General features: G+C 42.4%; 2 protein-coding genes and 1 long non-coding RNA gene across 3 annotated transcripts in view; all 3 read left to right on the top strand.

Annotated features, from left to right (window-relative positions):
* Positions 1-137: 137 nt before the first annotated feature.
* On the top strand, positions 138-630 carry LOC107564842 (uncharacterized). Its single transcript, XR_001606296.1, has 3 exons — positions 138-264; positions 389-461; positions 555-630. It is a non-coding gene; the product is annotated as an uncharacterized lncRNA (long non-coding RNA).
* Positions 631-1,554: 924 nt separating this feature from the next.
* On the top strand, positions 1,555-4,197 carry LOC107564834 (F-box/LRR-repeat protein 3-like). The gene is made up of 4 exons (XM_016250007.1): positions 1,555-1,563; positions 1,656-1,747; positions 1,820-2,103; positions 3,287-4,197. Exons 1-4 carry the CDS (start codon positions 1,555-1,557, stop codon positions 3,925-3,927), a joined length of 1,026 nt encoding a protein of 341 aa, XP_016105493.1. The 3' UTR covers positions 3,928-4,197.
* Positions 4,198-9,240: 5,043 nt separating this feature from the next.
* Positions 9,241-24,535, top strand: part of LOC107564833 (peripheral plasma membrane protein CASK-like) — a 62,345-nt gene continuing 47,050 nt past the window's right edge. Inside the window, exon 1 of the mRNA XM_016250006.1 lies at positions 9,241-9,920. Within this exon, the coding sequence (XP_016105492.1) occupies positions 9,862-9,920 (59 nt within the window). The 5' untranslated portion in view covers positions 9,241-9,861. The remainder of the gene's footprint in view (positions 9,921-24,535) is intronic.

Here is a 24,535-nt window from a genome sequence, read left to right as displayed (position 1 = left end):
AGGGCCTCTTATAGCTACAGCACAGGTATAGTCACTTATAGCTCACGAAATGTGATTGTGAGATACTGTTTTATAGGTTTTCCATGTTGTTGATAATTATCTTTTACGCTTGTATTTTTCAGTCTTGTTTTAGTCGAGCATTTCCTGCGTCGAGGTTCGTCGCGCCGTCAGTGACGTCATTTTGAGGCGCCAGCAGTGAGCGTGTAGATTTCAGTAAAACATCTACGAACCTTCATGGGATTTGAAGTTTCCATCCTTCAACATGTTAGTAATCACGAGCATTTAAAAAAAAAAATTATAATAAGACATTTAAAGAACTCGCGCGGTCGGGGCTCTTCGTTATCGCACTGTGATTATAATAAAGCATCTTTGTGTGTTTGTGATCAAGGACTGAATACTGGAAGTCTCAGCCGAAGAAGTTCTGTCAGTACTGCAAATGCTGGATCGCGGACAATAAACCCGTGAGTGACTCCAGAGCTATATACCCGGATGTTTCATCAATACTCGATCTGAATATCTGAGTGCATGTTCATAACCAGCATGTGTTTTCGCAGAGCGTCGAGTTCCACGAGAGAGGGAAGAATCACAAAGAAAATGTTGCGGCCAAAATCGCAGAGGTAATGCAAGAAGCTCTGCTGTGCTCAGAACACAACACTAGTGTAGTGCACACTGCGTGCTGCATACTGCATACTGGACTCACTGTGCACATGCATGCATGAAATACTCTGATGGCCTTCTAGATTTGGCCAAACGTGCAGCACAGAACAGCTCTGAATGCAGTGGACTAGACCTTCCACTTCCAGTGTCACTGAATGAAGAAGAACAATCACCTTTTTTAATTAAGTCACCCGTGACATCAGAATAGACTATTCCAAAAAGAAGGGAATCTGTGAATAGTATAAATTATTTGTCTGTGCACATCATTATTTTGTAAAAACACATCTGCTCTTGTAATGAATGGAGAAGCTGCTTTGCTCTGATAGACCCACGTCACAATTGCATAAGTAAGAACATTTCAATCGCAGCCTCTTTAATCAGCCGGACAGCAATGTTTTTCCACAAAATTTCATTTAAAAGGGAAAAAAATAACTATTTTTGTATGATAATAGCTGGATTCCACTCGCACACAATATGATGACTTCATGTGACAATAAAGCAGCAAAATGCATTTCATATTATTCCGTGTGTATGGCACCGTATCCGAACAGTGGACAGAGTCATGTGTTTCATGAGCCATCATCTCAGAAATACAATTTAGCATTTTTTATTTCAGTTGAATGTTCTTCAAACTGTTTGATTTGAGCTCCTGCTCATTCATTCATTGCAGATGGAAGCTCCAGAAGCTCTTTGCATTATCTTACCAAGACATATTATTGGAGGATTACAGTAACCACTGATATTTAGATCATTTAATATCAGTATCTGCTCTACTGTTATAAAGATCTCATTGATTTACATTACAAGCAGCATAATTTCATCATATAATAAATATCAACATCTGCAGCTTCTGTTTTTTCCTCCATATTCTCACTGTGTCAGACTAGATGAGCCATGATGGATCAAGTATGATACAAAACAAAAAAATCATATAAATGTTCAATATTCTCTTCTATTTCAGAACATTAGATTTTCCAGACTGTTATTTCATGTGTCAGGCTTTTCTTTCTAAACCTGTTTGTCTCATCCTGAGCAGAATCCAGCTGGGAGAAACCGGAGGATTTCAGTGCAGAGGAAGTTGCTCCTCCTGGTGTTGATTCTCCTCGTGAGGAGGCACGAGCAGCAGAAGATCCGTCTCCTCCACACACACACACACTCTCTCTCTCTCTCTCTCTCTCTCTCTCTCTCACACACACACAGACACACACACACAATGGAGTTCTCTGTCTCTCAGGTTCAGTCTCGCTAGAATCGGCTGTTGTTTGTCTCCTCAGTCTCACTTCATCTCGGCGCTGACGGTGGTGTTCGTGAACTCGAAGTCTCTGTCGTCCCTGAAGATCGACGACACACCGGTGGACGACCCGTCGCTCAAAGTGCTGGTGGCCAACAACAGCGACACGCTGAAGCTGCTGAAGATGAGCAGCTGCCCGCACGTGTCTCCTGCAGGTCAGAGCCAACATCCATGAGATTCAAACACAAAATAACTTTCATGGCATGTTTCACACGGAATGAATAAAAAAGTGAAGAATATTTGATATTCAAATAATGCGTCTCTAAAAGGGCTGTCACGATTCCTCGATTCAGTTCAAGTACTCGTTTTTAAAAAATCCTTGATACTTCAGGATCATTTCGCCCATCCCTAGTCAGTGTGTTCGGTGAGTGAAAATATATCTGTGCTAAACTTATACTGAGCCTCCAACTCACATACTGGCGAATTATATTCTAATTTACAATGCATAATTTTAGTTAGGGTGAAGAAAAGCTTTTGGCTTCTCTCCTGAGGCCACAAGAGGGCGCATCGACCAATGCACGTTTTTTCAAAGCATATAAAATAACATGACTATCTGTGTAAAAAGTGCATAATGTTTATAAACCAATTATAATTAATTAAGTTGTTTAAACGACTATAAACAAAACAGCATCATGTATGTATGCATAGTTTAATACAAAGGACCGAAAGCCAATCACACGGAGTACATTTTTCATTTAAAAACACGAGTTGCAGCGGCGTGGGAAAAAAAACGCCAAAAAGTCTTGAGATATGTTTTTTTCAAAGTTGAACTTGCATTAATATTACATTGCTTTCTAAACATGCGGCTCTTTTGTGCGAGACGCGAGTGCAACGCTGATAGATGTCCCTCTAGAAAATGCGCATCGATGTTCTCTTTTCCTGCAATATTAGTAATTAACAACGCAGCAGCGCCGCATCTAGTGGCTTCAACTGGATAGGCTAACAAAAACATTCAAATGCAACGACACTTACATCGTCATCGCATCTCGTGCGCCGCTGATAAGGCTGCGTTCTTAACGCACACTTAAAATTGAAATGCAACGTTTTTTAATTCAAATTTTACAATTTTAAATTTTACGAATATTCGAAATTCGAATCATTTTTGTCAGCCCTAGTCCTGATGGTGTGCTTTATAAATAATTTTGGCTCTGCTGTTTTAATGCTGACATTTGTATCCGATGCTATTAAAACAATCAGTTTTTAGGGCAGCTAATGTGCCTAATCAACACTCAGAGTGATTGTGGAAGTTGAATGCTTGAGCAGTGTGTGATGTGAGTTATCAGAGCTGTGCTTTAGCAAGAGCACTAGTCTGACTAACGGCGTGTGTTTGTGCCACAGGTATCCTGTGCGTGGCGGATCAGTGTCACGGTCTGCGTGAGCTAGCGCTCAACTACCACCTGCTGAGCGACGAGCTGCTGCTAGCGCTGTCGTCAGAGCGTCACGTTCACCTGGAGCACCTGCGCATCGACGTGGTGAGCGAGAACCCGGGCCAGCAGTTCCACTCCATCAAGAAGAGCAGCTGGGATGCCATGGTGCGCCACTCGCCCAAGTTCAACCTGGTCATGTACTTCTTCCTGTACGAGGACGAGTTCGGGCCCTTCTTCCGCGACGAGGTGCCCGTCACGCACCTGTACTTCGGCCGCTCCGTCAGTAAAGAGGTTCTGGGCCGCGTGGGGCTGACCTGTCCTCGGCTGGTGGAGCTGGTGGTGTGTGCTAACGGCCTGAGACCCCTGGACGAGGAGCTGATCCGGATCGCAGAGCGCTGCAGACAGCTGTCGGCCATCGGCCTGGGCGAGTGTGAGGTGTCCTGCAGCGCCTTCGTGGAGTTCGTCAAGATGTGCGGCGGCCGGCTCACGCAGCTCTCCATCATGGAGGAGGTTCTGGTGCCTGACAGCAAGTACGGGCCGGACGACATCCACTGGGAGGTGTCCAAACACCTGGGCCGCGTCTGGTTCCCCGACATGATGCCCACCTGGTAGAATCACATTTTGTGCTTTTCTACATTTGGAATGAGAAGCAATGAAGCGTTCACAGATGCACTTCAGACACTCGCCGTGTGTTTTCTACACTCTAGTCGCCGTGACAGACACGTGTGCTGGCCACAATCATTAGAACACTAGTATTGTGATAGTTATTTCTATATTTTGCTGTGTAGGAAATATCAGTTTGCATTTCCAGTTGGCCATTAACTGTAATAATGCAGTGAGATGTTAGTGCTGCACACAGAGCTCTGATCTGATCTTCATCAGTCTGTCTGGAGTCACATGAAGAAACAGAACAAACTGAGACCGACTCAATCCAGAAGAACTGATGCTTCAAGAAACCTCCTGCAAAGCTACAGTGCTGTTAACAGTTTGAGGCACTTGTGTAAAAATGCTGTGAAATGAGGATGCTGTCAAAAATAGATTTTCTTTATCAGTTAACTTCTATTAACTGAATGAAACCAACATTTGGTGTGAGCATCTTTGTGTTTAAAGCAGCGTTTGTCCTCGGTGCACTTGAGCAGAGTTTCTCAGGAGCTTCGCAGGAGGTTTCTTGAAGCATCAGTTCTTCTGGATTGAGTCTGTCTCAGTTTGTTCTGTTTCTTCATGTGACTCCAGACAGACTGATGAAGATCAGATCAGAGCTCTGTGTGCAGCACTAACATCTCACTGCATTATTACAGTTAATGGCCAAAATGATATTTCCTACACAGCAAAGTCACAATACTAGTGTTCTAATGATTGTGGCCAGCACTGTGTAAATGTACGTGTGGTTTTCTCTCGTTTGTTCTTGTTTCATGTCGCGTGGTTCGGCGTCTGATGAAGGCCAGACCTGGATTTCAAGCAGTTTAACCAGATGAGGTTTCAGCTCGAGGCAGATCGGATCATGTATTTGCTCGTTCATTCCAGATGGAAATTAATTCAGAAGCGCTCGTGACTCATTCTAACTAGGGCTGCACCATAACCGACTCGAAAATATAATCACAATTATTATTTTACGGTCAACTTTTTTTTTATTTCATCAGAATTATTATATTATTATTTATAGTATAACATCAGAATGATTATAATAATGTAATTGTTATATTATTATAGAGTACTCTCACATAACCACAAATCAAGAGAACATTGATTCAGTCGCAGCAAACAACAGACCGGCTCAATAGAGATCACTAAATGACAGCGTACGCGATTGCTTGATAATGAACGCTTGTGACGCTCATTACTAGCGGTCGTCTGACGCTGGGTTTCTGACAGCTGATATCTTAGAGAGCAGGGTGGCTGATACAAAGCCGGTATATATCATTTTTATTTATTTTAAATCATATTTAAGAAATTTGAAATAATCTGATAAATATGGAAAATAAGTAGTGCTGTCAAATGATTAATCTCAACCAAAATAAGTTTTTGTTTACATAATATATGTGTGCGCACTGTATTTTTATGTATATATAAAAACACACACATACAGTATATATTTGGAAAATATTTACATGTATATATTTATATTCATATATATATTTAATATATAAACAACGTATTTTTCTTAAATATATACATGCATGTGTTTGTATTTATATATACATAATATACACGGCACATATTATGTAAACAAACTTTTATTTTGGATGTGATTAATCGTTTGAATCACTAAAAATAAACATACTTATACTTTAGATGACAACTGCTTGATTCTGTAATCCTATAACAGCATTTTTCACAAATAAAGAAATGTTTAAAAATATATAAATAAGGAAGTAAACACTGTAAGCAACAGAGCACTCAGTATCTGGGGAGTTTGTGTGCTTCGGGAATCATGTCGTTTCCAACTGAAGCCAAGGTCGAACTCATTTTACGTGCAGCACACAATGAAAACGACAGGAATATGATCGTAGGCAAATAGTTTGAAATCATGAGTTTAAAGTGTGTGAAGCTGTGTGACTTCTATCTGTATTAGACAGAACTGTTAAACGACGACAGCAAACGATGAAGAGGGAGAACGTGAGCGCTGTGTGCTGTTCTCAGCGCCGTCGAAATAAAAGTCTCAAACATTATCGGCCAAACAGAAACTCTTATCGGCCGATGCAGATATTTGAAAAATGCCAAATATCGGCCGATATATCGGTCAACCACTGCACACATATGCCTAATTAGAAGAAAGCATTTTCAGGATAAATAACCAAATATTGCACCGTTATGCTTAATATATCAAGAGAAGCAGAAATTGTGGTCATGATTAAAACGTGATTTATCATGCAGCGGGTTGGAGTAATAGTGGATTTCTCAGTCACAGTTTCGTCCGTCGTCCGGTTTTTCAGAAAGAAGTCTGTCGACATTCCCAGATTTCACCATTTTCTGGCCGATGGTGGCAAATAGTTTGAAATCATGAGTTTAAAGTGTGTGAAGCTGTGTGACTTCTATCTGTATTAGACAGAACTGTTAAACGACGACAGCAAACGATGAAGAGGGAGAACGTGAGCGCTGTGTGCTGTTCTCAGCGCCGTCGAAATAAAAGTCTCAAACATTATCGGCCGATATATCGGTCAACCACTGCACACATATGCCTAATTAGAAGAAAGCATTTTCAGGATAAATAACCAAATATTGCACCGTTATGCTTAATATATCAAGAGAAGCAGAAATTGTGGTCATGATTAAAACGTGATTTATCATGCAGCGGGTTGGTTCGACTGGAGTAATAGTGGATTTCTCAGTCACAGTTTCGTCCGTCGTCCGGTTTTCCAGAAAGAAGTCTGTCGACATTTCCAGATTTCACCATTTTCTGGCCGATGGCGAAGATGCCGTCCGCTCTTGTTTTACGGTTTTAATGGCAGGCGGTTGGGAAATCAGTTTGTACAGTTTGCGTGTTTTTGTGCATAATTAGTTTGATCAAGCAGTATATTACAGACATGGACGCAGATCCCATTCAGATAATTTCCCTGCACTTTATATAGAAATGTATTTTTAGAAATGTACATATGAGATGATCAGTTGTGTCAATATTCCTCCTGATGATTAATATTATTATATTATTTTCATTGCAGTAAAAGAATAGTGATATAAGCTTGCCATGAAGCGTCATATTGTACTTTCAGGCGTTTAATCGCTCGGCTTGATGGTTTTTATGTATTTGACTGCATAGAACTTTATCCATAAAGAGAAAAACCAATGTAGTGTAAATGTTTTTGTTGTTGTTTTGGAATAAACTTTTGTGAATGTAAGAGCTGCTTCAGTTTGTGTTATCGGATGTTTCATTGGCACTGGAGTAAATCCACAATTCAGTATTCTGGAAATGTAGAGAATTGCACCTGCTGTTTCTCAAAATGAATTTGTGTCTCTTTTCGTTCTTGACTTCCTGCTGAATGATGATGCGTTTCCTCTCCGTCACTGACGGACTGAATCCTGTCCTTAAAAACAGTCCTAAAATTCAGTCTTCGAAACGTCAAATATTGCTTGGGTCATATTTGGTTTAAAATGGATGCAAACATCGACAGACGAAACCATTCTTTATATAAAAACAATTGTACAAATGAAAATGTGGTTATACTCACAAAGTCTAGTCAAATAAACAAATTCATTTACAGTTCAAAAAGATGAGTTTAATGATAAAACCTGTTCAGTAATCAGCACTGTGATTGGTTGATTTCAGACGTCATGTGACTGCGCACCGTCAGTCATCAGAGGTGATGCACAGAATAAACAAACTCAATATCCAGCTGCTCCAAATACATATTCTGACTGTACGAGCAAACGAGATTCATTCATTATCTTCAGATTATTTAGGCTGATTGATGTGGAATATGGGAGACAAACGGACTCGTGGAACTGAAGAGTGTTGTGTTTGAGAAGCAGTACTCGACTGTCCCAGATGTGTCAGAATGAAGGCAAACGCTGCTGATTTCACACAATAGTTTGCATTTAACCAACTAGGAAACTAGGCTACAAGAAAAACTACTTCTTATGCAGAGTTGGGAAGGTTACTTTGGAAATGTGTCAGGTTACAGATTACAAGTTACCCTATTTAAAATGTAACAAGTAGTGTAACTATTTCAAATACTTTATTACAGTAATGTAACAGGTTACTTTTCGTGTGTGTGTGTGTGTGGTGTGTGTGTGTGTGAGTGAGTGTGTGTGTGTGTGTGAAAGTGAGTGTGTGTGAGTGAGTGCGCGAGAGAGGGTGTGTTCCAGAAGATGCTGAACTTCGGTCCAGCTGTTTATGATCAACAACATTAACCAACCCATGACTGGTGATCGTCATTCCTCCAAAGCTCAGCTGTGATGAGGAGCAGATCTCCAGGATGAAGAAACCGACTGATATGATGCAGATGATCTCAGAGCCATCAGACATAAAGTCACAAAATACAAGTGTGATTTCATGGGGGTTTAAATTCTGCTCAGCCGCTCATTAGCTGCCAGAGTCACATGAGAGTGAGATTATTAACATCAATGTGTACAGTTAAAGAGCACAAGACAAACTAGCAGCTCCTTTTTGTGAATATAATGTGTCCCTGCAGCACAAAAGCAGTGTTGAGTCGCTGGGGGATATTTGTAGCAATAGCCAACAATACATTGTATGGGTCACAATTATACATTTCTCTTTTATGCCAGAAATCATTAGGATATTAAGTAAAGATCATGTTCCATGAAGATATTTAGTAAATCTCCTACCGTAAATATATCACAACTTAATGTTTGATTAGTAATATGCATTGCTAAGAACTTCATTTGAACAACTTTAAAGATGATTTTCTCAATATTTAGATTTTTTTGCACCCTCAGATTCCAGATTTTCAAATATTGTTCTATCCTAACAAACCATACATCAATGGAAAGATTATTTATTCAGCTTTCAGATGATGCATAAATCTCAATTTCACAAAATTGACCCTCATGACTGGTTTTGTGCTCCAGGGGCACACACACACACACACACACACACACACACACATATAAAGCTGCTTGAATGAGCAAACCCTATCGGTTTTTATTGCATCTCTATAAACTGTACAATATGTCTGCGCTTGCTATGAATCTGTGGCTCAGTGATGGATGTGATGAATCAGGATCATAAAACGATGCTCTGTCTGCGAGCCCACTCTTATTCAACGAGAATCTTCCATGTTCAATCTATTGCCCTCCTGCAGCATTTATTCAGAAAGAAAATTCACGGATCCTGAGGAAAAAAATCGCAGAAGCTCTGACGTCATCGCACGGTCAACCAGCACGCGCAGCGACGCCGGTCTGCCATTGGCCGCTGGACGGGAGAACGGGATTTCTCTGGGCAGATTAGGAAACTGAGCGCCGTGGGCTCGAAGGCGCGCCCTTCCGCCGACATCTTGGCTCAAGCGGTCCGATGAGCCTCAGCGGAAACATCCGGGGAATCGCGCGCACCTCGGCGGCCATTGCGGCTCGGCGTGCGGCAGCTTCATAACCTTGAGAGGGCGGAGCGTCAGCGCGCTGGACGGGAGCAGCAGCGGAGCGGGAGGAGAGACGCCGAGGCGACGGAGAGCTGCAGAAACCGTTACACGGCAGCGCTGCTGTACCTCACCGCTCTAACGGGAGATCAGGGCGTGTACCGGCGCGTCTAACGGACAATGATGAGCGCGGTCGGACGGGAACCCGAGCGGCGGCGGCGGCGTTGAGCGCGTTTTTGATGTCTGAGGCGGATCGGCGGGATCTCTAGCGTTTGGGCGCACCAGCGCGTTTTTTTTCTCGGTTGCTCGCGTCACATTGACATTTATTATTTGAAGCGGCAGAATCCCGGAGCGTTGATTTTCCCTGACATCATCATCATCATCATCATCATCGTCGTCGTCGTCGCTCGGTGTGAACGGACAGCTTCGGTGGTCGTCGACGGGAATCCGGGGGATTGACAGGATCCCGGTGTCGCCGCTCGGATCTGTCGGCGGGAGTAACGGTAACGGTAACGCTATGGCTGACGACGACGTGCTGTTCGAGGATGTGTACGAGCTCTGCGAGGTGATCGGGAAGTGAGTGATCCAATCTCATCAATCATTTCACCGCTGAGGCGTTTTCCTCCGGCGCTCTTTGTCTCGTGTGTTGACATTTTACTGCTTCAGGTTCAGCTGACCGAGTGTGTGTGTGTGTGAGCGAGAGAGTGTGTGTGTGGGAGAAAGACAGAGAGCGTGTGTGTGTGTGTGAGCGAGAGAGTGTGTGTGTGGGAGAAAGACAGAGAGCGTGTGTGTGTGTGTGAGCGAGAGAGTGTGTGTGTGGGAGAAAGACAGAGAGCGTGTGTGTGTGTGTGAGCGAGAGAGTGTGTGTGTGGGAGAAAGACAGAGAGCGTGTGTGTGTGTGTGAGCGAGAGAGTGTGTGTGTGGGAGAAAGACAGAGAGCGTGTGTGTGTGTGTGAGCGAGAGAGTGTGTGTGTGGGAGAAAGACAGAGAGCGTGTGTGTGTGTGTGAGCGAGAGAGTGTGTGTGTGGGAGAAAGACAGAGAGCGTGTGTGTGTGTGTGAGCGAGAGAGTGTGTGTGTGGGAGAAAGACAGAGAGCGTGTGTGTGTGTGTGAGCGAGAGAGTGTGTGTGTGGGAGAAAGACAGAGAGCGTGTGTGTGTGTGTGAGCGAGAGAGTGTGTGTGTGGGAGAAAGACAGAGAGCGTGTGTGTGTGTGTGAGCGAGAGAGTGTGTGTGTGGGAGAAAGACAGAGAGCGTGTGTGTGTGTGTGAGCGAGAGAGTGTGTGTGTGGGAGAAAGACAGAGAGCGTGTGTGTGTGTGTGAGCGAGAGAGTGTGTGTGTGGGAGAAAGACAGAGAGCGTGTGTGTGTGTGTGAGCGAGAGAGTGTGTGTGTGGGAGAAAGACAGAGAGCGTGTGTGTGTGTGTGAGCGAGAGAGTGTGTGTGTGGGAGAAAGACAGAGAGCGTGTGTGTGTGTGTGAGCGAGAGAGTGTGTGTGTGGGAGAAAGACAGAGAGCGTGTGTGTGTGTGTGAGCGAGAGAGTGTGTGTGTGGGAGAAAGACAGAGAGCGTGTGTGTGTGTGTGAGCGAGAGAGTGTGTGTGTGGGAGAAAGACAGAGAGCGTGTGTGTGTGTGTGAGCGAGAGAGTGTGTGTGTGGGAGAAAGACAGAGAGCGTGTGTGTGTGTGTGAGCGAGAGAGTGTGTGTGTGGGAGAAAGACAGAGAGCGTGTGTGTGTGTGTGAGCGAGAGAGTGTGTGTGTGGGAGAAAGACAGAGAGCGTGTGTGTGTGTGTGAGCGAGAGAGTGTGTGTGTGGGAGAAAGACAGAGAGCGTGTGTGTGTGTGTGAGCGAGAGAGTGTGTGTGTGGGAGAAAGACAGAGAGCGTGTGTGTGTGTGTGAGCGAGAGAGTGTGTGTGTGGGAGAAAGACAGAGAGCGTGTGTGTGTGTGTGAGCGAGAGAGTGTGTGTGTGGGAGAAAGACAGAGAGCGTGTGTGTGTGTGTGAGCGAGAGAGTGTGTGTGTGGGAGAAAGACAGAGAGCGTGTGTGTGTGTGTGAGCGAGAGAGTGTGTGTGTGGGAGAAAGACAGAGAGCGTGTGTGTGTGTGTGAGCGAGAGAGTGTGTGTGTGGGAGAAAGACAGAGAGCGTGTGTGTGTGTGTGAGCGAGAGAGTGTGTGTGTGGGAGAAAGACAGAGAGCGTGTGTGTGTGTGTGAGCGAGAGAGTGTGTGTGTGGGAGAAAGACAGAGAGCGTGTGTGTGTGTGTGAGCGAGAGAGTGTGTGTGTGGGAGAAAGACAGAGAGCGTGTGTGTGTGTGTGAGCGAGAGAGTGTGTGTGTGGGAGAAAGACAGAGAGCGTGTGTGTGTGTGTGAGCGAGAGAGTGTGTGTGTGGGAGAAAGACAGAGAGCGTGTGTGTGTGTGTGAGCGAGAGAGTGTGTGTGTGGGAGAAAGACAGAGAGCGTGTGTGTGTGTGTGAGCGAGAGAGTGTGTGTGTGGGAGAAAGACAGAGAGCGTGTGTGTGTGTGTGAGCGAGAGAGTGTGTGTGTGGGAGAAAGACAGAGAGCGTGTGTGTGTGTGTGAGCGAGAGAGTGTGTGTGTGGGAGAAAGACAGAGAGCGTGTGTGTGTGTGTGAGCGAGAGAGTGTGTGTGTGGGAGAAAGACAGAGAGCGTGTGTGTGTGTGTGAGCGAGAGAGTGTGTGTGTGGGAGAAAGACAGAGAGCGTGTGTGTGTGTGTGAGCGAGAGAGTGTGTGTGTGGGAGAAAGACAGAGAGCGTGTGTGTGTGTGTGAGCGAGAGAGTGTGTGTGTGGGAGAAAGACAGAGAGCGTGTGTGTGTGTGTGAGCGAGAGAGTGTGTGTGTGGGAGAAAGACAGAGAGCGTGTGTGTGTGTGTGAGCGAGAGAGTGTGTGTGTGGGAGAAAGACAGAGAGCGTGTGTGTGTGTGTGAGCGAGAGAGTGTGTGTGTGGGAGAAAGACAGAGAGCGTGTGTGTGTGTGTGAGCGAGAGAGTGTGTGTGTGGGAGAAAGACAGAGAGCGTGTGTGTGTGTGTGAGCGAGAGAGTGTGTGTGTGGGAGAAAGACAGAGAGCGTGTGTGTGTGTGTGAGCGAGAGAGTGTGTGTGTGGGAGAAAGACAGAGAGCGTGTGTGTGTGTGTGAGCGAGAGAGTGTGTGTGTGGGAGAAAGACAGAGAGCGTGTGTGTGTGTGTGAGCGAGAGAGTGTGTGTGTGGGAGAAAGACAGAGAGCGTGTGTGTGTGTGTGAGCGAGAGAGTGTGTGTGTGGGAGAAAGACAGAGAGCGTGTGTGTGTGTGTGAGCGAGAGAGTGTGTGTGTGGGAGAAAGACAGAGAGCGTGTGTGTGTGTGTGAGCGAGAGAGTGTGTGTGTGGGAGAAAGACAGAGAGCGTGTGTGTGTGTGTGAGCGAGAGAGTGTGTGTGTGGGAGAAAGACAGAGAGCGTGTGTGTGTGTGTGAGCGAGAGAGTGTGTGTGTGGGAGAAAGACAGAGAGCGTGTGTGTGTGTGTGAGCGAGAGAGTGTGTGTGTGGGAGAAAGACAGAGAGCGTGTGTGTGTGTGTGAGCGAGAGAGTGTGTGTGTGGGAGAAAGACAGAGAGCGTGTGTGTGTGTGTGAGCGAGAGAGTGTGTGTGTGGGAGAAAGACAGAGAGCGTGTGTGTGTGTGTGAGCGAGAGAGTGTGTGTGTGGGAGAAAGACAGAGAGCGTGTGTGTGTGTGTGAGCGAGAGAGTGTGTGTGTGGGAGAAAGACAGAGAGCGTGTGTGTGTGTGTGAGCGAGAGAGTGTGTGTGTGGGAGAAAGACAGAGAGCGTGTGTGTGTGTGTGAGCGAGAGAGTGTGTGTGTGGGAGAAAGACAGAGAGCGTGTGTGTGTGTGTGAGCGAGAGAGTGTGTGTGTGGGAGAAAGACAGAGAGCGTGTGTGTGTGTGTGAGCGAGAGAGTGTGTGTGTGGGAGAAAGACAGAGAGCGTGTGTGTGTGTGTGAGCGAGAGAGTGTGTGTGTGGGAGAAAGACAGAGAGCGTGTGTGTGTGTGTGAGCGAGAGAGTGTGTGTGTGGGAGAAAGACAGAGAGCGTGTGTGTGTGTGTGAGCGAGAGAGTGTGTGTGTGGGAGAAAGACAGAGAGCGTGTGTGTGTGTGTGAGCGAGAGAGTGTGTGTGTGGGAGAAAGACAGAGAGCGTGTGTGTGTGTGTGAGCGAGAGAGTGTGTGTGTGGGAGAAAGACAGAGAGCGTGTGTGTGTGTGTGAGCGAGAGAGTGTGTGTGTGGGAGAAAGACAGAGAGCGTGTGTGTGTGTGTGAGCGAGAGAGTGTGTGTGTGGGAGAAAGACAGAGAGCGTGTGTGTGTGTGTGAGCGAGAGAGTGTGTGTGTGGGAGAAAGACAGAGAGCGTGTGTGTGTGTGTGAGCGAGAGAGTGTGTGTGTGGGAGAAAGACAGAGAGCGTGTGTGTGTGTGTGAGCGAGAGAGTGTGTGTGTGGGAGAAAGACAGAGAGCGTGTGTGTGTGTGTGAGCGAGAGAGTGTGTGTGTGGGAGAAAGACAGAGAGCGTGTGTGTGTGTGTGAGCGAGAGAGTGTGTGTGTGGGAGAAAGACAGAGAGCGTGTGTGTGTGTGTGAGCGAGAGAGTGTGTGTGTGGGAGAAAGACAGAGAGCGTGTGTGTGTGTGTGAGCGAGAGAGTGTGTGTGTGAGTGCGAGAGTGTGTGAGTGTGAGAGAGTGCGTGTGTGTGTGAGAGAGGGAGTGTGTGTGTGAGTGTGAGAGTGCGTGTGTGTGAGTGTGAGAGTGCGTGTGTGTGTGAGAGAGAGTGTGTCTGTGACAGTGTGTGTGTGTGTGTGTGAGTGAGTGAGTGTGTGTGTGTGTGTGTGTGAGTGAGTGTGTGTGTGTGTGTGAGAGAGAGAGTGTGTGTGTGTGTGTGTGTGAGTGAGTGTGTGTGTGTGTGTGAGAGAGAGAGTGTGTGTGTGTGTGTGTGTGAGTGAGTGTGTGTGTGTGTGTGAGAGAGAGAGTGTGTGTGTGTGTGTGTGTGAGTGAGTGTGTGTGTGTGTGTGAGAGAGAGAGTGTGTGTGTGTGTGTGTGTGAGTGAGTGTGAGAGAGTGTGAGTGTGAGAGAGTGCGTGTGTGTGAGAGAGTGCGTGTGTGTGAGTGTGAGAGAGTGCGTGTGTGTGAGTGTGAGAGTGCGTGTGTGTGAGAGATAGTGTGTGTGTGTGATTTGACACTAATATTCATTGATCAGTCACTCTTCATACTCTCTGTGATTTGTGGTTTTCACCTCAGTCTCATGTGAGGAGGGCTCGTCTTGTAAAGGTAAAATGTGCCATTTTTCTCTTGGTTACTGGGCAGATTTGATGTAATAATTAAACGATTTTTCATTGATTAGAATGAATCTGGCTGATGGAGAACGTGCAGCAGGCCTGTGTGTGTGTGATGTACTGCTGTTTATTAGACACTGAAGTTGGATTGTAGATTTCTGGTAATTAGTTTAGTCTATTATTACATTCAAATGAATGGATTTGTGTCGATTGTGTGAGTTCATCTGCTGTCTGACAGTCATGTGTGGGTCACATTCCTGACTCTGCAGCACAAAAGCAGTGTTAAGTCGCTGGGGGATATTTGTAGCAATAGCCAACAATACATTGTATGGGTCACAATTATACATTTCTCTTTTATGCCAAAAATCATTAGGATATTAAGTAAAGATCATGTTCCATGAAGATATTTTGTAGATTTCCTACCATAAACTTAATGTTTGATTAGTAACATGCATTGCTAAGAACTTCATTTGAACAACTTTAAAGATGATTTTCTCAATATTTAGATTTTTTTGCACCCTCAGATTCCAGATTTTCAAATAGTTGTATCTCAGCCAAATATTGTCCTATCCTAACAAACCATACATCAATGGAAATATGATTTATTCAGCTTTCAGATGATGCATGCATCTCAATGTCAAAAAATTGACCCTCATGACTGGTTTTGTGCTCCAGAGTCACGTATGACAAACAGACTGCTGTTCTTCAGAGCCGGTGGATCTTCTGCAGGTGTGAATGACGTGATCGGGTCGGTCTGTGTAATTCACCATCACTGCTGTCTGTCAGCATATCAGTGTACAGCCAGTTTACTGCACTGCTCATAACACTAATATTAACATCTGTGGCTGTTTAGAGTCTAATATGGGTTCATGGGTTCATCTCTCATGTTTATCTGTCAAACCAACCAATTATATTTGACATAAAATACTGAAGCCTGTTTTTAGGAAGAGTTTCTGCATTGGGACATTATTTTCATGACCGTTTCCCTTCATATATTCACATCATTACTGTAAATGGCAGTTATTTATTCATCATAGAGGTAATTTGTTGTGCAGACTTTATTTCTAATTAAAAAACATTGTATATTACAGTAAAAATACTGAATTACAGTAATGAGCGTCTTTACGAGAAGTCAAACATCCAGACACATTTATATAATCCTAATGTTCTTAAAAATACTTTGATTTCTTTGTCCCAAATTATGTTGCTTTTATTTGTCTGTAAATACATGAATTCACTCATTGTGTCATTTATACAACAACAATCATATACATTTTTTTTTTGCCGTTCACACACCGATGCATGAAAACGGCTAAAAATGCTGTATTATTCATGCCAGGTCAGTAGTTGGCGACGTCACTTTGTAAAGAAACACTGCACATCTACTGGTGCATGCATGACATCACTGTTTGCACAAACAATAATGGTATGGTTTTCAAAAGCTTGTGTTTTCAAGCCCTTAAAACACTGTTGTCATGTGAGTGAACGGTCAAAACGCTTTAAAAGTTTTGCATTCTTCGTTAAAAACTGTGTCGTGTAAACAGCCCCTTAGTCTGAATGAACACTCACTTTTAATCATTTGACACACAGCGTTTGTTTTAGTAAGAATGCTTAAATCATTGATTAATGAAGCGCAGTTGATAATACACCAGTCTCACTTCACTAGCGCTGGTTATGATTCAGTCACTGTGTGAGAGATTGGGATGGAAAGCGTGCGAGACGCTCTGTATAATACTGTCGATCTGTCAGAGTCTGACTGGATTTAGATGTTCTGCTCCATGAGCTACAGATGATCACAAGAACCCGAGTCCTCAGAAGAGGCTGTGATTGATCTTAGCAACGCAAGAACTAAATGACTGGGCTGCTGTTGCAGGGATCCAGACTGTGTCCAAATAGTCACATAGCAACCATTTTTTTTCTGCCCGTGCGACTACATTTTGTGAGCGGTCACACTGGCGCGACCACCGTGTTGTCCGACTCATAAGCTCTGCATATGAGAAACATCAAACGGCAAATGAAGCATAACTCTAGATCTTGAATAAAGATTGCTGCAAGATCTAGTGAGATGCATTCAAGTTCTGCACAGAAATCTCTGATATAAACCGATCAAACGGTGCTGACGTAGAAAACCAGAAGCAGTAGCGCTAACTATAACCATGGTGTTGTGGCAGAAATAGTCGAATGTTATTACTTTATTCATTTCAAGGTTTGTACAGCCTTTTTGAGAGCGAGATTCAAGCAACTAACTTTTCTTCAATTTGCAACAATCACACATAGTGTTCCTTTTAATATCACTGAAGTTATTGGTCAGTTACATATCAGAATAATGGTATATTTAATGCAAGTAGAATAGCCTATATACATTTTCTATATAAAAATGTTGCATGTTACTGTTGTTAAAAAGTACATTTTGTATGCATCAACTCAAGCTCAGTGCTTTACTGTCAAATGTGTCTTAACCAAGAAATAATAATATTGAGTAACTGCTCTTATTAATGCAAATCAGTAGTAATTTTTTGATTAAATGATCTTTATTTTTAATACCCCCAGTGCTACCAAATCTGCTCCTGGCTCCACCATCTGTAGAACTTAGTGCCACTGCCCTCAAGTGTTACTCTGGAGCCCCGTTTTGTGATGGCTTTCAGTGGCGTGTTGGTTGGGTAATGCACTGAACACACGTGTTTAAGAGAGCAGTGAATGTCACCCCTCATCTAAAGTCTAATCCTGATCTGATGTCACCAAAATACACGTCCATGAATTAAACTGTTAGTAATATGATGAAATCCTGCTCACATAATGAAGACTTGGAGCAGTTGTCCTGCTGGTGCTTCAGTAGGGTTGGGAATCGAGAATCAATTCCAATTCCAGAATCGGATACTTGTTGTAAAATTAAGATTTCAATTCTACCCATCAATTCCTGTTTTTTTTAGTTCTTGAAAAGCGGCTGTTAAAAATTTATTTGTCTACTGTTAGATCACGAGTGTAACTGAGATTCCGGCATCACGGCGTCTGACTCTAGTCTGTGTTTGTCTGGTTTAAGAGGCGTTTGGACGAGGCTCATGCAGTCTGTTATCATGATTCACTGACCTCTGAACAGTGCAGTATGTTTATAATAAAAGAAGGACAATTAAAATCCCTTTGATTATTGATGTGGAGAGCTAGTGTTTGATTTCACTCACACATCAGATCATAAAACATAATGAAGCAGCAGATGTGTGTTTGATTGGTTCATTGATGTCGGGGTGCTTGCCATTTTTAATGTTCCTAATTATTTTTGAGTGATTAATATGTATTGGTTTTGCAGAACCACTGTTTTTTTTTTTAATTGGTGTTTTTGTCACGGCGGCCAATGTCGTATTTTGGAGCTCATTTCAATTTGCATGTACATTTAGTGATGTTACGGTATGAACATTTCTTATCACGATTATAAGTGACCAAAATTATCACGGTTATCATTATTATCACGTTATTGTTAAAATGTTCAAAAAGTACTGATACATAAATCACTTCAAGTTTTATATGTAAAAATCAACAAACAACAAATAAAAAGACTTTTGTTTGCATAATCACTAAAACCATAACATTACCAATGATGTCCGGATCTGAAATGACAGCGTGACTGACAACAGTTTAATAACATATCTGATGTAAATGTTCAAATAAAGCTTTGAAAACGTTTCATAAAAAGGTAAACCTCACATTTCAGCCTTTAAATAAAGAAAATAAGTCAAAATGATAGTTGATTAATAAATGATTATATGCATTTTATCTGCTCCATAAATAATTGTAGATAACTTATCCGAATTGTTTGAATGTGTAGAATCCACATAAGCTTGCTTTTCATCAACCGGTCAAAATTTACAGCAGGGCACACAAATTCGGTCCGAATGTTTTTAATGGGAATCTAGGTAAGTATATAGTATGCATAGCATTTTAACTTTGAGACTAGTCTTTATTTATTAATTTTTTGACTACAATTGGTTGAAATTGCCCTGACTTAGGTTAGAGTTAGAGTTAACCATACCTGGGGTCGATTATTGAAGCAGGTAAGAGCCTGAAATTATCTCAGTTGTCAGTCCTCTATATCAGCATTCAGCAGTACAAATGATGAGATTGAGATTCTGCTGGTTCGAGCTAGAGCGAGTGGAGTATCTGGGCAGAAGCCCACTATATTCCTTCATTCATGCAATTTGAGAAATGGACAGATGAAATATTCTGTATATATAAATTCAAGAGATTGATTCAAAAGCACTGATTCATCCAGTAATGAATCAAGTAAATCTTGAGTGAGTCATTGAATCATTCATTCAAGAGATTGATTCAAAAACACTGAATCATCCAGTAATGAATCAAGTAAATCTTGAGTGAGTCATTGAATCATTCATTCAAGAGATTAATTCAAAAACACTGATTCATCCAGTAATAGGCCCTTTCGCACCGCTTTAGTTCCAGAACTAAATGTACGGTACTAAAGTACTGGGACGATTTTGCACAAACTATTTCCCAGTACTATTTAAAGGGTTGCGAACCGAATTTGTATGCCCTGCTGTAAATTTTGCATTACAAATAATAAAACTTGATTATGATTATATGATGACATATACTGTAGCTCAGGGGTACTCGAGTTCAGAGGCCAAGCGGGCCGCATTTAAACTACATAAAATGTGAAGGGCCACAAATTACAATTTGCATCATCAGAATTTATTTAAGACAATATTTGCAGATTTACTGATTTAGAAATAGTTTATTACTTATCTAAGTCTTGCTTGACCTTGTCCTGTTTAAAATAACACTGAACTTGAAATATATATATATTCATACTCCGAGTAACTCAAAATGCTAAAACTCAAAACATTCTTGAGCAAATATAGTTCACAAATTTCTTTAGAAAGACGTATTATTTTCCATATTTATATTAACTATATTGTATCAATATATATATATTTTTTAAATAGACATCACTATTCTCCCACCATGATTCTGAAAAAAACAGACAACTAAATAAAATAACATGTAATTTACTAGAGTTTCTTGTAAAAATTGATGCAGCCTATTTATAAAATACAATATTCAACGAGTTGATTAAAAAAAGTTAAACAAATAATTCAATGACTCGCTCATAAAGACTTCATTCCTGAATAAATCAACGTTTTTTGGAACGAATCTCGTTTTAAGTCACTTGTCTCCACCTGCTGGCATTACGTTGTAATTAATACAATCTTTATTGGAAGCATCGTTACTTTCAAAAAGGTGATTTATTCTATTTTGATCGCTACTGTAGACAGCAGTGTTTATATCCGAACTATGAACTTTTATTCCAGTACTTTTGTGATTATTTGAATGTTTGTAACACAGAAATAACGAAACAAAAGACTTTGTAAAGATGTTTCATACACGTGAAAGCACCCTGCAGCACAAAACCTTAAGTCGCTGGGGGATATTTGTAGCAATAGCCAACAATGCATTGTATGGGTCACAATTATACATTTTTTTAAATGCCAAAAATCATAAGGATTGTTTAAAAGCAGCTCTGGTTTGCGTTCACACTGGCTCGGTGTGATGTGATGTGGAAGGTCACTGATGTGATCGCGGGTCACTAATGGCTCGTCACAGCAATCGCTGAACCTCTTGTTAATGATTCAGCACGTGAAAGCGGATACTACACCTCAAAAACCCTCTTAGCTTCATCCATATTTCATAGAGTCATTATGATGGTTGAACCGGATCATGGGGAAAAAGTGTCTGAGATTCTGCTGTGGCGTTTATACCGTTGTAGATTATTAACAATATCATCACCGCTTACAGGTTTGGACTGACTTGAAGAAATTATCATTTCATTTTTTGTGTGTGTGTGTGTGTGTCTGTGAGAGTGTGTGTGTATTTGTATCAATCTGTATAGTGTGTGCGAATGAGTGTGTGTGTGCAGGGCTTCAGACTAACATTTGAGAGCAGTGGCACTAAGTTCTACAGATGGTGGCGCAAGAAGATGATTTGGTAGCGCTGGGGGGGGGTATTAAAAGGAGCCCTGGTGTGTGAGTATCAGAGGATGATCGTTGCTCTGTCTGCAGACTGTGTGTTGTGACGTAACGGCTCCTCAGCGGTCAGTGGATCATGTGTCTTCAGATTTGAGATGTTTTGTCCATAAATAACCCATTGAAAGCTGAATCCAGCACTCCAGTGTTGGCCTGTGCTGAATCTCAGAGCTTCATCCGCTGGGATGTTTTCCCTGTTATTCCTAGACTCATTGGCTGATCCGACACAGGCTGTAATTGTAGCTGCGGTTCTGCTGTAATTTGCCCTGTCTGCTTATTTTCCTCCGTCTCTGTGCGGCGTGGGCCGTTCATGAGGATCCGCTGGGTTCCTCTGAGATGCTTCTGGAGGTCGCTCAGAGACCCTGAAGATCAGACCCCCTGAATCCAGACTGAATCTGGAATTCATGCCTGGATCGCTCTTTGCTTCACTTTTGAACTCATGTTTTATTTTAGAGTGGTTAGACCATTAGAGTGATCCATCACCAGTAGCGGACATCAGGCCGGTTTGTGTTTGTATGTGAACCGTTCTAGACTCCACATGAACTTTACTGGATTCCTCTCGTGTTGAGCGTCACGCGCAGGGAATGCTGGGAAGTCCTGATTTCTCATGGTGTTTGCGTGAATCTGCTGATCCGGCGTTTCTCAGCATCACAGTCTCTCTCAGCTGTTCGAGCGTCTCGCGTCTGAGGTCAGACAAACACGCAGGTCCTCCAGATCTCTCCTCTGAAGATATTTTAGCATCTTAATCGAGGCTGTCGTCTGAAGTGTCATTGTAATGTTTGCATTGACGTCTATAAACGGATTCAGCAGGCGCTTGATGTGATTCAGCTCTAAAGTCTCAGTCGATCTCATTTACTGCCTGTCAGCTTTATGGACCTTCCTGATCCACACATGGAAACTAAATGAGATTAACCTGCCTTATTTATTTACTTGTTTACCTATCTATAATTATTTGCTTATTTTTGGGTCACAATGTGATTCGATAGATTAGATGAGATTGTATTAGATTAGAAGTAACATTAGACTATCAGATGTTCATGCGGATCGATCATCAGGCCGCTAGTGAAGGTCGTGGGTTCGAGTCTCTGCTGTACGTCTTGAGGTTCGAGTCTGATCCGTATCGAGCAACATGAGCTCCTCTGCGGATGATACTGACAGACACTAGTTAACATAACCAAGAGCTTAAAATGAGAGGCAACCACTGGATTTTAATCATGATCCAAACAAAGAAGCAGCGTGCATGCAGCATGAGCAGTTTTTAATCTAAATTAGACTATCATTTCGAAATTTGAAGCAAAAACAGAATCGTCTGACTAGTTTTGTGAAACTATACTAGGGCTGTAGCTATCGGTTATTTTAGTAATCGAGTATTCTACAGATTATTCCATCGATTAATCGAGCGATCAGATAAGAAGTCATTTGCAATACTAAATATACAAGAGATAATAAGATAGATCTCTTAAAATAATCAACTTTGTTTTCTTTTTAGAAAAATTTACATTTTTATTGCTGAAATTGCATACATTAATAACCGTGAAAACTAAACCCATTTAATGTATTTAATTGCCAAATTACATTCAAAATACAAATATATCAATAAAAAAATTATAGTAATACCTAAACATTGCATTTATGTCGTGCAACTTAACTTTCAAGGTTCAGCCTAACTAAAGCTCAAGCATGACACAAGCCTTTACTGTCTTCTTGGAAGGCTTTGTGGCTTTTGTGAGGCAAACATCAGTGGAGAGGAAGATAACTTGGAACAAGAAGAGACCATACACAATTTTTAAACACATTTTTCTGCAACATGAAATTAGAGTTATTTGGAGAATAAACCCTCTTAAATGTCCCTATACGTACTGGTGTGTGTGTGTGTGTGTAAAACTTGTTTTTGATATTTCATATTCTGTGTGCGGGTCAGGTCACAGCAGTGATAGAAATTAATCTGTTCCAATAAGTTTAAATAGATTTTTACATTTTATGGGCATTTTTACCTTCATAAAGCCTTTTTTTTCTAAAAGTGTGCATCATCTTTTAAGTCAAATTCTTACATTTAATCAGTCAATTAGAATAAAAGACATTTGGGCTGTTACCAAACAAATGATATCCGTATCAAAATTCATCTTTGCAATGCAGAGAAACACAGAAGCTGCACGGGAGGAGTTTCCCACACAGAGGGACATGAATGCATTTAACCTGAACTTACAAATGCATAAATAATATTTTGTTATTTTAAACATAAAACGTTGAATACTGATATTTACAATTATTTTAAAAATGAAAATATACTTTAAATGTGAAGTTAAAACCGCCAGCAGGTGGCAGCAAGTCACTGTTAATAAGTGAGTCACTGCGACTGAACCGAATCATTTAAACGAGTGATTCATTCAGGAACGAATCACCGTCGTGTTGCTCAGAGACACACAACAGCGCTGTGGCTGTGTTTGGAATTTTTTTGTTGGCAAAATAAAGCAAAAACAGGCAATATAGTGTCTAAAACGTAAGTCTCTTAATATTACCTTCTTGTTTATTGAACTGTTAGATAAAATCACATTTGTAATCATGCTGATTTTAGAGGTGAAAACTGGCACTCTTCGTGTGATATTGACTAACTTTCTTTCTGTGGTATTTTTATGCACAATGGCGCTTAGTCTTTCACAAAACATAGCTAACGTAGGGACATTATAACTAGCCACCATATTGATTTACAGTCTTAAATATGTTCAGCGCTTTTTTTAAAAGTCTGGCCCCTGTTTTCATACAGTCTATGGTCTGGTCCAGCGTTTATCGGGTTGTGCGTCAGTAATAATGGTCCGTGGGGAAAAACGGTGTTCCGTGTGTAGTTACAGTACACGGAATCGTTTCAGCCCGAAAACAACACTGTTAATATGCATCGTTCAGAGGCAAAATGAAAAGAAAAAGCCATTTAAACTTTTCTAAAGACAGTCAGTTCCCCTCAGAGATACATTCAGATAAACTCCTACTCCAATTGTATCGCGATTTTTATGTTGCATCACATATTTGAATCGATTTTCAACCAGCTCGCGGTTCATCTTTACATCCCTAGTCGTTAATAGATTTCACTTTTAGAAAAGAAAGCAAAATAAAGTGAAAGTGTTGAGTGCAGTAGTTCATCACTGTTGTCTAGATTAATTACTAGATTGTCTAGATTAGATTATTTGATGAAGATCACCATCTGATCTGCTGAAAAATGGCACACTGAACAAATAAGCTACATATGGTACTACGGTAAATATTTTGGTACTCTGGTACTGTTGTAGTGCTGGTGTTTTGAACATCAGGCTGTACAGACCTGAGTGTGTGTGTGTGTGTGTGTGAGAGAGAGTGTGTAGAGTGTGAGCGTGTGATAGAGTGTGTGTACGAGTGCGTGTGTGTGCACGAGTGTGCGAGTGTGTGTGTGTGTGTGTGTGAGAGAGAGTGTGTAGAGTGTGAGCGTGTGATAGAGTGTGTGTACGAGTGTGTGTGTGTGTGAGAGAGAGTGTGTAGAGTGTGAGCGTGTGATAGAGTGTGTGTACGAGTGTGTGTGTGTGTGAGAGAGAGTGTGTAGAGTGTGAGCGTGTGATAGAGTGTGTGTACGAGTGTGTGTGTGTGTGAGAGAGAGTGTGTAGAGTGTGAGCGTGTGATAGAGTGTGTGTACGAGTGTGTGTGTGTGTGTTTGTGAGTGAGTGAGTGTGTGTGTGTGTGAGCAAGAGAGTGTGTAGAGTGTGAGTGTGTGATAGAGTGTGTGTACGAGTGTGTGTGTGTGTGTGCACGAGTGTGAGTGTGTGTGTGTGTGTGCGAGAGAGTGTGAGTGTGTGATAGAGTGTGTGTTTGTGTGTGCACGAGTATGAGTGTGCGAGTGTGTGTGTGTGTTTG

Source organism: Sinocyclocheilus grahami, unplaced genomic scaffold (assembly GCF_001515645.1).
Source record: "Sinocyclocheilus grahami isolate Dianchi unplaced genomic scaffold, SAMN03320097.WGS_v1.1 scaffold965.1, whole genome shotgun sequence".
NCBI classification, from domain to species: Eukaryota; Metazoa; Chordata; class Actinopteri; order Cypriniformes; family Cyprinidae; genus Sinocyclocheilus; species Sinocyclocheilus grahami.
Note: the sequence above shows the minus strand (reverse complement) of the source record. Positions and strands in the feature narration are given on the sequence as shown.

Excerpts from the sequence above, each read along its gene's own strand:
- LOC107564834 (XM_016250007.1), top strand. Across the intron at positions 1,748-1,819 it reads AGAGGAAGTTGCTCCTCCTG|TCTCTCTCTCTCTCTCTCTC; the intron begins GTGTTGATTCTC and ends ACACACTCTCTC. Across the intron at positions 2,104-3,286 it reads CCCGCACGTGTCTCCTGCAG|GTATCCTGTGCGTGGCGGAT; the intron begins GTCAGAGCCAAC and ends TTTGTGCCACAG.